Source organism: Oncorhynchus masou, chromosome 24 (assembly GCF_036934945.1).
Source record: "Oncorhynchus masou masou isolate Uvic2021 chromosome 24, UVic_Omas_1.1, whole genome shotgun sequence".
NCBI lineage: Eukaryota > Metazoa > Chordata > Actinopteri > Salmoniformes > Salmonidae > Oncorhynchus > Oncorhynchus masou.
Genome location: NC_088235.1, coordinates 82964086 through 82979731, shown reverse-complemented (window position 1 = coordinate 82979731; position 15646 = coordinate 82964086). Strand labels below are relative to the sequence as shown.

The following is a 15646-nucleotide window of genomic DNA, read 5'->3' as shown; positions in this document are numbered from 1 at the left end:
TGATCTTTCTGGCCTTTCTGTGACATAGAGTGGTGTAGGTGTCCTGGAGGGCAGGTAGTTTGCCCCCGGTGATGCATTGTGCAGATCTCACTACCCTCTGGAGAGCCTTGCGGTTGTGGACGGATCATTTGCCATACCAGGCGGTGATACAGCCCGACAGGATGCTCTCGATTGTGCATCTGTAAAAGTTAGTGAGTGTTTCAGGTGGCAAATTTCATCAGCCTCCTGAGGTTGAAGAGGCACTCTTGCGCCTTCTTCACCACACTGTCTGTGTTGGTGGACTATTTCAGTTTGTCCGTGATGTGTACACCTTCTCCACTACTGTCGTCCCATTGATGTGGATGGGGGAGGGGGGGGGTACTCCCTCTGCTGATTCCTGAAGTTCACAATCATCTCCTTTGTTTTGTTGATGTTGAGTGAGAGGTTATTTGACCTGACACAACATTCTGAGAGCTCACCTCCTCCCTGTAGGCTGTCTCGTCATTGTTGGTTATCAAGCTTACCACTGTAGTGTCGTCTGCAAACTTGATGATTGAGTTGGAAGCGTGCATGGCCACGCAGTTATGGGTGAACAGGGAGTACAGGACAGGGCTGAGAACGCACCCTTGTGGGGCCTCAGTGTTGAGGATCAGCGGGGTGGAGATGTTGTTTCTTACCCTCACCACCTGGGGGCGGCCCGTCAGAAAGTCCAGGACCCAGTTGCACAGGGTGGGGTCGAGACCCAGGGTCTCAAGCTTAATGACTAGTTTAGAGGGCACTATGGTGTTAAATGCTGAGCTGTAGTCAATGAACAGCATTCCTACACAGGTATTCCTCTTATCCTCTTGGGACAGGGAAGTGTGCAGTCTGACGGCGATTGCATCGTCTGTGGACCTATCGGGGCGGTAAGCAAATTGGAGTGGGTCTAGGGTATCAGGTAGGGTGGAGGTGATATGATTCTTGATTAGTCTCTCAAAGCACTTCTTGATGACAAAAGTGAGTGCTACAGGGCGATAGTCATTTAGTTCAGTTACCTTTACTTTCTTGGGAATAGGAACAATGGTGACCCTCTTGAAGCATGTGAGAACAGCAGACTGGGATAGGGATAGATTGAATATGTCCGTAAACACACCATCCAGCTGGTCTGCACCATGCTCTGAGGACACGGCTGGGGATGTCGTCTGGGCCGGCAACCTTGTGAGGATTAACACGTTTAAATGTTTTACTCACGTTGGCTGCAGTGAAGGAGAGCCCACAGGCTTTTTTCATCTGAAGGACAGCCACTCTGTCTGTCAACACTCACACACACACACACACAAACACACACACACACACACACACACACACACAACACACACCAGTGGGGATCGATTCCGTTTAAGACTAGGGAGGACAATTCTTTTTTTTTATGAGCATGGCCTTAATTCTTTTAGAACATATTGGATGACTGTCATTCCTAATCCATTCACCCAGCACAATGTATCATTGATAGGTTTAGGCTCTACATGATACTCTAATTCTTCCTATACCCATCATAAGGTTGCTACAACCTAGCCTGTGAAATAGATTTGACAACATACAAAAGTATGTGGACATCCATTTAAATCAGTGGATTCGGCTATTTCAGCCACACCGTTGCTGACAGGTGTATAAAATTGAGCACACGGCCATGCAATCTCCGTAGATAACCTTTGGCAGTAGAATGGCCCATACTGAAGAGCTCAGTGACGTTCAACGTGGCACCGTCACAGGTTGCCACCTTTCCCACAAGTCAGTTCGTCAAATGTCTGCCCTGCTAGAGCTGGTCAACTGTGCTGTTATTGTGAGGTGGAAACGTCTAGTAGCAACAACGTCTCAGCCACGAAGTGGCAGGCCATACAAGCTCACAGAACGGGACCACCGAGTGTTGAAGCGCATAGCGTGTAAAATCGTCTGTCCTCGGTTGCAACACTCACTACCGAGTTCCAAACTGCCTCTGGAAGTAACGTCAGCACAAGAACTGGTCATCGGGAGCTTCATGAAAATGGTTTCCATGGCCGAGCGGCCGCACACAAGCCTAAGATCACAATGCACAATGCCAAGTGTCGGCTGGAGTGGTGTAAAGCTCACCGCCATTGGACTCTGGAGCAGTGGAAACGCAGTGGAGCAGTGGAAACGCAGTGGAAACGCGTTCTCTGGAGTGATGAATCATACTTCACCATCTGGCAGTCCGATGGACAAATCTTGGTTTGGCGGATGCCAGGAGAACGCTATCTGCCTGAATGCATAATGCCAACTGTAAAGTTTGGTGGAGGAGGAATAATGGTCTGGGGCTGTTTTTCATGTTTCAGGCCCCTTAGTTCTAGTGAAGGGAAATCTTAACACTACAGTATACAATGACATTCTCAATGATTCTGTGCTTCCAACTTTGTGGTAACAGTTTGGGGAAGGCCCTGTTTCAGCATGACAATGCCCCTGTGCACAAAGCGAGGCCCATATAGAAATGGTTTGTCGAGATCAGTGTGGAAGAACTTGACTGGCCTGCACAGAGCCCTGACCTCAAACCCATCTAACCTTTAGGATGAATTGGAATGACAACTGCAAGCCAAGCCTAATTGCCCAACCTCACTAACACTCTTGTGGCTGAGTAGAAGCAAGTCCCCACAGCAATGTTCCAACATATAGTGGAAAGTCTTCCCAGAAGAGTGGAGGATTTTAATGGCAGCAAGGGGGGACCAACTCCATATTAATGCCCATGATTTTGAGATGAGATGTTCAATGAGCAGGTGTCCACATACTTTTGTAATTATAGCTATCATTGTGACACATTCAATTTTATTTAACTAGGCAAGTAATTTAAGAACAAATTCATCTTTACAAAGACGGCCTTGTTTAGGGACAGAACAACAGATTTTTACCTTGTCAGCTTGGGGATTTGATCTAGCAACCTTTCGATTACTGGCCCAACGCTCTAACCACGAGGCTACCTGCCGCCCCAAAATCTTTCATACTGCTTGCACACTCTTGCCTACATCTAGCTGATCTAGAGTGTAATCATTAGTGCAACAGTTGCAAACAATATTTTCTATTGAACAAACTTTCAGAACAAGTTCTCATTTACAACTGCAACCCGGCCAAGATAAAGCAGCAACACAGTGCCTCCTGGGTGGCGCAGTGGTCTAGGGCACCAGAGACTCTGGTTTCGCGCCCAGGCTCTGTCGCAAGCTGGCCGCGACCGGGAGGTCTGTTGGGCGACGTACATTTGGCCTAGCGTCGTCTGGGTTAGGGAGGGTTTGGCTGGTAGGGATATCCTTGTCTCATCGTGCACTAGCGACTCCTGTGGTGGGCCAGGCGCAGTGCAAGGTGTTTCCTCCAACTCATTGGTGTGGTAGGATGCGCACTGTGGCTTGGTTGGGTTGTGTTTCAGAGGACGAATGGCTTTCGACCTTCGTCTCTCCCGAGCCCGAACAGGAGTTGTAGTGATGAGACAACTACTAACAATTGGATTTTTTTTATTTTTCCGTTATTTTACCAGGTAAGTTGACTGAGAACACATTCTCATTTGCAGCAACGACCTGGGGAATAGTTACAGGGGAGAGGAGCCAATTGTAAACTGGGGATTATTAGGTGTCCGTGATGGTTTGAGGGCCAGATTGGGAATTTAGCCAGGACACCGGGGTTAACACCCCTACTCTTACAATAAGTGCCATGGGATCTTTTATGACCTCAGGGAGTCAGGACACCCGTTTAACGTCCCATCCAAAAGACGGCACCCTACACAGGGCAGTGTCCCCAATCACTGCCCTGGGGCATTGGGATATTATTTTAGACCAGAGGAAAGAATGCCTCCTACTGGCCCTCCAACACCACTTCCAGCAGCATCTGGTCTCCCATCCAGGAACTGACCAGGACCAACCCTGCTTAGCATCAGAAACAGGCCAGCAGTGGTATGCAGGGTGGTACCACAAAATTGAAGTGAATAGGGGGTAAAAAAATAAAATAATAAATAAATAAACAACAACACAGAGTTACACGTGGGATAAACAAAAGTACAGTCAATAACACAATAGAAAAATCTATATACAGTGTGTGCAAATGTAGTAAGAAGGTAAGGCAATAAATAGGCCATAGTAGCGAAGTAATTACAAATGAGCAAATTAACACTGGAGTGATAGATGTGCAGATGATGATGTAAAAGTAGAAATACTGGTGTGCAGAAGAGCAAAAAAGTAAATAAAAACAATATGGGGATGAGGTAGGTAGTTGGATGGGCTATTTACAGATGAGCTGTGTACAGCTGCAGTGATCGGTAAGCTGCTCAGATAGCTGATGCTTAAAGTTAGTGAGGGAGACATAAGTTTCCAACTTCAGCGATTTTTGCAATTCATTCCAGTTCAGTCATTGGCAGCAGAGAACTGGAAGGAAAGGTGGCCAAAGTAGGTGTTGGCTTTGGGGATGACCAGTGAGATATGCCTGCTGGTGCGCGTTCTATGGGTGGGTGTTGTTATGGTGACCAGTGAGATGAGATAAGGCAGAGCTTTACCTAGCAAAGACTTATAGATAACATGGAGCCAGTGGGTCTGGCGACGAATATGTAGCGAGGGCCAGCCGATGAGAGCATACAGATCTCAGTGGTGGGTGGTGTATAAGGGGCTTTGTTGACAAAATGGATGGCACTGTGACTGCATCCAGTTTGCTGAGTAGAGTGTTGGAGGCTATTTTGAAAATGACATCGCCGAAGTTGAGTATCGGTAGGATAGTCAGTTTTACAAGGGTATGTTTGGCAGCTTGAGTGAAGGAGGCTTTGTTGCGAAATAGGAAGCCGATTCGAGATAAAATTTTGGATTGGAGATGCTTAATATGAGTCTGGAAGGAGAGTTTACAGTCTAGCCAGACACCTAGGTATTTGTTGTTGTCCTCATATTCTAAGTCAGTACCATCCAGAGTAGTGATGCTAGTCGGGTGGGCGGGCGGGCAGGCGGGCGGGGGCGGGCAGGGATCGGTTGAAGAGCATGCATTTAGTTTCACTAGCGTTTAAGAATAGTTGGAGGCCAAGAGCAGAAGGAGTGTTGTATGGCATTGAAGCTCGTTTAGAGGTTTGTTAACACAGTGTCCAAAGAAGTGCCAGATGTATACAGAATGGTGTCGTCTGTGTAGAGGTGGATCAAGGAATCACAAGCAGCAAGAACAACATCATTGATATATACAGAGAAAAGAGTCAGCCTGAGAATTGAACACTGTGGTACCCCCATAGAGACTGCCAGAGGTCTGGACAAAAGGCCCTCCGATTTGACACACTAAACTCTATCTGAGAAGTAGTTGGTGAACCAGACAAGACAGCCATTTGAGAAACCAAGGCTGTTGAGTCTGCTGATAAGAATATGGTGATTGACAGAGTCGAAAGCCTTGGCCAGGTCGATGAAGACGGCTCCACAGTACTGTCTTCTATAGATGGCGGTCATGATATCGTTTAGTACCTTGTGCGTGGCTGAGGTGCACCCATGATAAGCACAGAAACTGGATTGCACAGCAGAGTAGATACGGTGGGATTCAAAATGGTCAGTGATCTGTTTGTTAACTTGGCTTTCGAAGACTTTAGAAAGGTAGGGTAGGATGGATATAGATCTGTAACAGTTTGGGTCCAGAGTGTCACCCCTTTGAAGAGCGGGATGACCTCAGGAGCTTTCCAATCTTTAGGATCTCAGATGATACGAAAGAGAGGTTGAACAGGCTAGTAATAGGGGTTGCAAAAATGGCGGCGGATAATTTTAGAAAGAGAGTGTCCCGATTGTTTAGCACAGCTGATTTGTACGGGACCAGGTTTTGCAGCTCTTTCAGAACATCTGATATCTGGATTTGGGTGAAGGAGAAGCTGGAGAGGCTTGGGTAAGTAGCTGCGGGCGGGGGGGTGGGGGGGGAGCATGGCCAGCCGTAGAGAAATGCTAATTGAAATTCTCGATTATCGTGGATTTATCAGTGGTGACAACGTCATTGTCAACATAGCTACTAGAACTAACGCTTTAGTAACCCTGCTACAATCATGCAGTACAGTGTACAGTCAGAAAGCCGTTTAGCAGTTATACCGCCGTGCCCCGATGACAAACCAAAAGCTTCCCTTTACTTTGATAAGTTCCAGTGTTGGATTGCCATAGCCAGCTAAATAACAGGAACTGTGTGTTTTAGTAGGCTAAACTAGCTGAAATCGCTAGCTAATGAAGTGAAAGTGAAAGAAAAATATATAAAGTGCATTCGGAAAGGTATTCAGACCCCTTGACTTTTTACACATTTTGTTACATTACAGCCTCATTTTAAAATTAATTAAATCGTTTTTTTCTTCTTCTCATCAATCTACACACAATACCCCATAATGACAAAGCAAAAACAGGTTTTTAGAAATGTTGCTAATTTATAAAAAAAATATTACATTTACATAAGTATTCAGACCCTTTACTCAGTACTTTGTGGAAGCACCTTTGGCAGCGATTACAGCATAGTGTCTACTTGGGTATAATGCTACAAGCTTGGCACACTTGTATTTGGGGAGTTCCTCCCATTCTTCTCTGCAGATCCTCTCAAGCTCTGTCAGGTTGGATGGGGAGCGTTGCTGCACAGCTATTTTCAGGTCTATCCAGAGATGTTGGATCGGGTTCAAGTCCGGGCTCTGTCTGGGCCTCTCAAGGACATTCAGACACTTCTGCATTGGCTTGGCTGTGTGCTTAGGGTCGTTGTCCTGTTGGAAGGTGAACCTTCACTCCAGTCTGAGGACCTGAGTGCTCTGGAGCAGGTTTTCATCTAGGATCCCTCTGTACTTTGCTCCTTTCATCTTTGCCTCGATCCTGACTAGTCTCTGAGTCCCTGCCACTGAAAAACTTCCCCACAGCAATGCTTCATCCATAGGGATGGTGACAGTTTTCCTCCAGGCGTATCGCTTGGCATTCAGGCCAAAGAGTTCAATCTTGGTTTTATCAGACCAGAGAATCTTGATTCTCATGGTCTGAGAGTCTTTCGGTGCTTTTGGAAAACTCCAAGTAGGCTGTGTTGTTTACTGAGGAGTGGCTTCTGTCTGGCCACTACCATAAAGGCCTGATTGGTGGAGTGTTGCAGAGATGGTTGTCCTTCTGGAAGGTTATCCCATCTCCACAAAGGAGCTCTGTCAGAGTGACCATCAGGTTCTTGGTCCCCTACCTGACCAAGGCCCTTCTCCCCTGACTGCTCAGTTTGGCTGGGCGGCCAGCTCTAGGAAGAGTCTTGCTGTTTCCAAACTTCTTCCATTTACGAACGATGGAGGCCATGGTGTTCTTGGGGATTTTCAATGCTGCAAAAATGTTTTGGTAAACTTCTCCAGATCTGTGCCTCAACACAATTCTGTCTCAGACCTCTACGGACAATTCCTTGGACCTCATGGCTTGGTGTTTGCTCTGACATGCACTGTCAACTGTGGGACCTTATAAAGACAGGTGTGTTCCTTTCCAAATCATGTCCAATCAATTGAATTTGCCACAGGTAGACTCCAATCAAGTTGTATAAACATCTCAATGATGATCAATGGTAAAGGTATTTCTGTTTTTTATTTTTAATACATTTGCTGAAATGTAAAAAAAAATAAAAAAAATAATTCACCTTGTCAATTAGGGGTTATTGCGTGTAGATTGCTAACGTTTTTATTTTTTTATTGGCTGTAATGTAACAAAATGTGGAAAAAGTCAAGGGGTCTAAACACTTTATGAAGCTCTCTCTTGCTCTCTCTTGCTTCTCCTTCATTTAAAAATAAATAATTTGTTAAAAACTGTTCAACTATTGTCTTTCTCTCTCTTTGAGTCAACTACTCACCACATTTTATCCACTGCAGTGCTAGCTAGCTGTAGCTTATGCTTTCAGTACTAGATTATTTCTCTGATCCTTTGATTGGGTGGACAACATGTCAGATCATGCTGCAAGAGCTCTGATAGGTTGGAGGTCATCCACTGGATGTTGTCATAATTACTGTATAAGTCTAAGAAAGGGGGTGAGAACCATGAGCCTCCTAGGTTTTGTATTGAAGTCAATGTACACAGAGGAGGACTGAAGCTAGCTGTCCTCTGCCTACACTACACTATGGTTATCACGCCCTGACCTTAGAGAGCCTTTTTATTTCTCTACTTGGTTAGGTCAGGGTGTGATTTGGGAGGGCATTCTAGTTTGTCTGTTTCTTTGTTGGCCGGGTATGGTTCCCAATCAGAGGCTATCGTTGTCTCTGATTGGGAATCATATTTAGGCAGCCTTTTGTGGGTAACTATTTATTTTCTGTGCACCATGGTTGCGTGACGTTTGGTTTCTGTTTACCTGTTTTTTGTGAAGGTTTCACTCCGATGAAAGATGTGGAATTACATGCACGCTGTGCCTTGGCTCATTTATGACAGGGAGTTTGAAGACAGTGAACGTGACAATGGTACAACCCTATAGAGTGCTGTTGAGGCTACTGTAGACAATCATTGCAAAACAGTGTTAAAATAAATTATTTGGTGACATTAATATATTTAGTATTGTTTTATCTAAAAAAAATGTTTTATGTTTAACATTTATTTTTATTTTTAAAGGAGCATCTACACACACACACACACACACACACACACACACACACACACACACACACACACACACACACACACACACACACACACACACACACACACACACACACACACACACACACTCATTCAACACATCACAGCGAAGGCGCTATGGCAACAGCACAGAGATGTGCAGTCTCCGCAGTGTGAGAACAATATTGACTTACCACACCTCACCACTCACAGCCCCCTTTCCAAAACTCCCTCCACCCCCTTCCTCACGCCCTCACCCCTTCCCTCTTCCTCCACCAGGTCCAGAGTGTCTGGTGAAGTTTTCTGTATTTAAGGAAAGTCACACCTACTGGCAGCAGTACAGAGGGGCTGGTGCTCCCTACCTCAGCCCGAACCTCAGCCCTCTTTCTACCCAGGGCCTGCTCTGGCATTGCTCTTGGCAGCAGTACAAAGCCCTGGGCAGGCATAGAGCCGTGTAGGTCAAAGGCTTGGGCAACGCCAACGCACATATGTGCCTGAGCTCGCCAGGCATCACCCTCCAATGTGACCCGGCATGGGGGGAAGGAACTTAAGACAATAAAGCAAGCAGACGTGAGATAGGAATAAATATATGAGGTTTTGTCATTATGGAGCCGGCAGGGGGTCCTGGAGCGGGAATGAAAGCATATTTGCCGTTATGACCACAGGTTTGATCAAGGCCCATTTTGGGATTACCGCTTTGGCAGGAGGACAGCACGCCGCTGCGCTCTCAGCTGAAAATAGACTCTGTGAAATACGTCTAATAAAATAAATAAGATTACTCACCTCTCTCCTTACAGTGTGAGAGGCTGAGTGAGGTCCTGGGGTAGGGTGCGTGCGATTGGGAAAGATGAGAAGAAGTTAGAGAGTGGACTGAGGGAGGGAGGAAGGGAGGAACGAAGAGGGAATGGGAGAGAGAGGCATCCCTGCTGTCAGCTCTCCAGTGTTTTCTCCCCTCGTTAGAACAGAGGCACCCTATTAAGGCACTGCCTGGAAGACTGGTTAGCAAATACAATGACCTCAGACTACACCAACAGGAGAGAGAGAGAGAGAGAGAGAGAGAGAGAGAGAGAGAGAGAGAGAGAGAGAGAGAGAGAGAGAGAGAGAGAGAGAGAGAGAGGATTAGGGTGTGCTGAGCTCATTGTTAAGGTTACTAACATTTTAAGCAACATTCAATAAGGCAATACAATAAGGCATTTATCAGTTCAATAAGTGATTGCAAAAACATAACATAATTGTGTGAATTATTACATATAACTCAGAGTGCGTTGAATTCGGCATAGATCAGTTGCACAGCTGTATGCCTTAAGCCTACACACAAATCATGCGGATGGGCTGTCGACCATCAGTATTTACCATAGCCATCACTTTTCTTTACTGACCCGGCTGGAGGCAATTAGGAATAAAGGGCTGGATGCATGCATACTGTACATACGTACGTAATCAAGGGTGCAAATCAACTGACCGCACCATCATAGGATATGAATGCGTCAGTGGGCGGAATCTGAGATAGCCTGAAACTCAACCCTCTGTACTCTGAGTACACCACTCTCTCCCTCGCACCCTCCACCGAGCGCTCCTGTCAGAACACTTATCCCTGATTGACAGCTGGCTGGGGGCTGCCAGGCCAGTCAGAGGTGGGTGTGGGAGTGAGGGGGCGGGGGCGGGAGCTGGGAGGGTTAACCCCTGGTGTCTGGGACAGCTGCAGTGTCGCTGGGCCCGCTGGCTGCTGCACGCCATAAATTATCTCTGAAGAGGGTTTACTTTTTATTTTAATGGGGGCTGTAAATTTACCTTGTTGAGGCCCTGAGAGAGCTATTTTTAAAGGGGCACTCTCTGTCTTTTCAGCTCTCCCTTCTATTTCCCTGAGAGAGGAGAGGGGTGGAGACACTGGATCTCTGCCATCCGTCTTGTGGTCTTTTTTTACCTGCAGCCAGTTTGCACTTGATGGGCAACATTAGGAAACTAATAGAAATAAGCTTCTGTAAACTATACATCATACAGTAGAGTACAGTGCAGTATGTGTCTGCTTGTATGCTTGTGTTAGTGTGAGTCATAATACAGGGAGACTTCCAGTAGGGCTGTTATGCTCTCATTGTTCCACACGGTAAAGTCCCTAACAGTTCCTCCCTCCTCCCTCTGCAGGTGCTGTTTGCTCTGAACCAGACCCTGCTGCAGCATGAGAGTGTGAGAGCAGGCAGTCTGCAGGGCTCCTTCACCACAGAGGACCTCATCACACACTATAACTGTGGAGACCTCAGCTCCATCATCTTCAACCATGACACTTCACAGGTACGTCCACCAGGGCTAGAAGACCCAGTGTGGCTAAAGCCGTGTTATTCCATTGTAGTCCTGAAGATACAGGCTTTTGGTCACACCTTACCATCAAGCTCTGACCTACTGTGACCACACACTATGGTTTTGGGACGGCAGGTAGCCTAGTGGTTGGAGCGTTGGGCCAGTAACCAGAAGGTTGCTAGATCGAATCCAAAGCTGACAAGGTAAAAATCTGTCATTCTACCCCTGAACAAGGCAGTTAACCCACTGTTCCTAGGCCGTCATTGTAAATATGAATTTGTTCTGAACTGACCAAGGTAAATAAAAAAATACAAAAATGGTTGTCACACACCATGTACTATAAATCCTCTATGGTCATACCAGCTACAGTATGATCATATTTCAACAGTCAAGAATACTGTACATACGTACAGTGGGGCAAAATAGTATTTAGTCAGCCACCAATTGTGCAAGTTCTCCCACTTAAAAATATGAGAGAGGCCTGTAATTTTGATCATAGGTACACTTCAACTATGACAAACAAAATGAGAAAAAAAATTCAAGAAAATCACATTGTAGAATTTTTAATGAATTTATTTGCAAATTATGGTGGAAAATAAGTATTTGGTCAATAACAAAAGTTTATTGCAATACTTTGTTATATACCCTTTATTGGCAATGACAGAGGTCAAACGTTTTCTGTAAGTCTTTACAAGGTTTTCACACACTGTTGCTGGTATTTTGGCTCATTCCTCCATGCAGATCTCCTCTAGAGCAGTGATGTTTTGGGGTTGTTGCTGGGTAACACGGACTTTCAACTCCCTCCAAAGATTTTCTATGGGGTTGAGATCTGGAGACTGGCTATGCCACTCCAGGACCTTGAAATGCTTTTTACGAAGCCACTCCTTCGTTGCCTGGACGGTGTGTTTGGGATCATTGTCATGGTGAAAGACCCAGCCACGTTTCATCTTCAGTGCCCTTGCTGATGGAAGGAGGTTTTCACTCAAAATCTCACGATACATGGCCCCATTCATTCTTTCCTTTACACGGATCAGTCGTCCTGGTCCCTTTGCAGAAAAACAGCCCCAAAGCATGATGTTTCCACCCCCATGCTTCACACATCTCTTTGTCCTCCAAACACGACGAGTTGAGTTTTTACCAAAAAGTTATATTTTGGTTTCATCTGACCATATGACATTCTCCCAATCTTCTTCTGGATCATCCAAATGCTCTCTAGAAAACTTCAGACGGGCCTGGACATGTACTGGCTTAAGCAGGGGGACACGTCTGGCACTGCAGGATTTGAGTCCCTGGCGGCGTAGTGTGTTACTGATGGTAGGCTTTGTTACTTTGGTCCCAGCTCTCTGCAGGTCATTCACTAGGTCCCCCCGTGTGGTTCTGGGATTTTTGCTCACCGTTCTTGTGATCATTTTGACCCCACGGGGTGAGATCTTGCATGGAGCCCCAGATCGAGGGAGATTATCAGTGGTCTTGTATGTTTTCCATTTCCTAATAATTGCTCCCAGAGTTGATTTCTTCAAACCAAGCTGCTTACCTATTGCAGTTTCAGTCTTCCCAGCCTGGTGCAGGTCTACAATTTTGTTTCTGGTGTCCTTTGACAGCTCTTTGGTCTTGGCCATAGTGGAGTTTGGAGTGTGACTGTTTGAGGTTGTGGACAGGTGTCTTTTATACTGATAACAAGTTCAAACAGGTGCCATTAATAAATGTTACGAATGGAGGACAGAGGAGCCTCTTAAAGAAGAAGTTACGGGTCTGTGAGAGCCAGAAATCTTGTTTGTTTGTAGGTGACCAAATACTTATTTTCCACCATAATTTGCAAATAAATTCATTAAAAATCCTACAATGTGATTTTCTGGATTTTTTTTTCTCATTTGGTCTGTCATAGTTCAAGTGTACCATGATGAAAATTACAGGCCTCTCTCATATTTTTAAGTGGGAGAACTTGCACAATTGGTGGCTGACTAAATACTTTTTCCCCCCACTGTATGTATATGTTGTCACATGACTACACACATGATTATCACTGGCCATAATATAAGCACTGTTTAGGAGTCTGAACTAGGGTCAATTCAGCATATTACAATCACTTTACCTTCACAGGTGTATTATTAGGTCCAGACAAATGATGCAATAAGACATTATCTTCTATATCCTTGGCCCCTAAATACCATGCCTCCTACAGTTGTCTGCATCGTCCCTCCACTAAATCAGTCCAGTTAGCCTTGGTTCTTTATATAATAATAACACATAATTAACATTCCATACCACATGCTATAACCATCTTATGGTTGATGGCGGTGCCTGGCCGAGCTGATCTATGGCAGGCCTTATGAACTCTTCCGGAGTAGCAGGTGTTCCCTGATAAATGGATGGTAATCCCCTGCTCCTATGCTCTCCCAGCTCCATCTTCATCTACTTGGGGCCTGATGGGCCGCAGGGGGGAGAGGTAAATGCAGACGGCCTCCTCAGTCCTAGCCTCAGCCTATCCACCAGAGAGTGTAGCGCAACTAGGAGGTTCAAAGGGAGCAGGCTTGAGGAGGCCTCGGCCAGGGCTGCGACCAGAAGTGAGGAAGGGAGGAAATATTTCCCTGTCATTTCTCATTTCCTGAGCAGCCAGTATAGAGTGCAGCTAATGGGCCTTCCTGTGATAGGTTATCTGCATGTGGTTACCCCCCCCCTTAACCCCCTCCCTTTGACCATTAAACGCTCAAGCGGTTCTCATTCATCAGAGAACCGCTGGGGCCTCCCCCCTCACTCTCTTTACTTTACTTTTCTCTGATTCTCCTTCTCTAGCCCAGTCACTCCCATAGGACTCACCAGTGCTAACCAGAGCAGAGAGAGAGAGGGCAAGAAAGAGGCAGGAGAAAAGAAGAGAGAGGGAGGATTTGAGGGAAAGGGTATTTTGAGGGAGGATTTGAAGGAGAAAAGTTTTGTATTTTTTTCATTGGGGTGTGGTTACAGGCACAATATTTACACTTAAATAATTTAATATTCCATATATTTTCAATTCATTATTTACCTGTGGACTGCCACTCAGAAGAAGAAACATTTAATAAATAATAGATAATTACAGTAAGTGTTAAACTGCAAAGTCTTTACTTACTTCAGTATAAACAGGAAGAAAAAGCTAAATAAAAAGTTGGCCTCCACCCCCGACCCCCCATCCTATTCCCCCAACCTGTCTCCACCCCCAACCCCCCATCCCATTCCCCCAACCTGTCTCCACCCCCGACCCCCCATCCCATTCCCTCAACCTGTCTCCACCCCCGACCCCCCATCCCATTCCCCCAACCTGTCTCCACCCCCGACCCCCATCCCATTCCCCCAACCTGTCTCCACCCCGACCCCAATCCTATTCCCCCAACCTGTCTCCACCCCCGACCCCCGACCCCCCATCCCATTCCCCCAACCTGTCTCCACCCCAACCCCCATCCCATTCCTCCAACCTGTCTCCACCCCCGACCCCCCATCCCTCATCCCATTCCCCCAACCTGTCTCCACCCCCGACCCCCATCCCATTCCCCCAACCTGTCTCCACCCCCGACCCCAATCCTATTCCCCCAACCTGTCTCCACCCCCGACCCCCCATCCCATTCCCCCAACCTGTCTCCACCCCAACCCCCATCCCATTCCTCCAACCTGTCTCCACCCCCGACCCCCCATCCCATTCCCCCAACCTGTCTCCACCCCCAACCCCCATCCCATTCCCCCAACCTGTCTCCACCCCCAACCCCCATCCCATTCCCCCAACCTGTCTCCACCCCGACCCCCCATCCCATTCCCCCAACCTGTCTCCACCCCCGACCCCCCATCCCATTCCCCCAACCTGTCTTCACCCCCGACCCCCATCCCATTCCCTCAACCTGTCTCCACCCCCGACCCCAATCCCATTCCCTCAACCTGTCTCCACCCCCGACCCCCATCCCATTCCCCCAACCTGTCTCCACCCCCGACCCCCCATCCCATTCACTCAACCTGTCTCCACCCCCGACCCCCATCCCATTCCCTCAACCTGTCTCCACCCCCAACCCCCATCCCATTCCCCCAACCTGTCTCCACCCCAACCCCCATCCCATTCCCCCAACCTGTCTCCACCTCCAACTCCCCATCCCATTCCCCCAACCTGCCTCCACCCCCAACCCCCATCCCATTCCCCCAACCTCTCTCCACCCCCAACCCCCATCCCATTCCCCCAACCTGTCTCCACCCCCAACCCACCATCCCATTCCCCAACCTGTCTCCACCCCCGACCCCCATCCCATTCCCTCAACCTGTCTCCACCCCCGACCCCCCATCCCATTCCCCCAACCTGTCTCCACCCCGACCCTCATCCCATTCCCCCAACCTGTCTCCACCCCGACCCCCATCCCATTCCCCCAACCTGTCTCCACCCCCGACCCCAATCCTATTCCCCCAACCTGTCTCCACCCCCGACCCCCATCCCATTCCCCCAACCTGTCTCCACCCCAACCCCCATCCCATTCCTCCAACCTGTCTCCACCCCCGACCCCCATCCCATTCCCCCAACCTGTCTCCACCCCCAACCCCCATCCCATTCCCCCAACCTGTCTCCACCCCCAACCCCCATCCCATTCCCCCAACCTGTCTCCACCCCGACCCCCATCCCATTCCCCCAACCTGTCTCCACCCCCGACCCCCATCCCATTCCCCAACCTGTCTTCACCCCGACCCCCATCCCATTCCCTCAACCTGTCTCCACCCCCGACCCCAATCCCATTCCCTCAACCTATCTCCACCCCTGACCCCAATCCCATTCCCCCAACCTGTCTCCACCCCCGACCCCCATCCCA

At 47.7% G+C, this 15646-nt stretch overlaps 1 protein-coding gene across 1 annotated transcript in view; it reads left to right on the top strand.

Moving 5' to 3' along the window:
• trabd2b (TraB domain containing 2B) overlaps window positions 1–15646 on the top strand; it is a 98524-nt gene that overhangs the window by 49748 nt on the left and 33130 nt on the right. The window contains exon 3 of the mRNA XM_064933203.1: window positions 10683–10829. Within this exon, the coding sequence (XP_064789275.1) occupies window positions 10683–10829 (147 nt within the window). The remainder of the gene's footprint in view (window positions 1–10682; window positions 10830–15646) is intronic.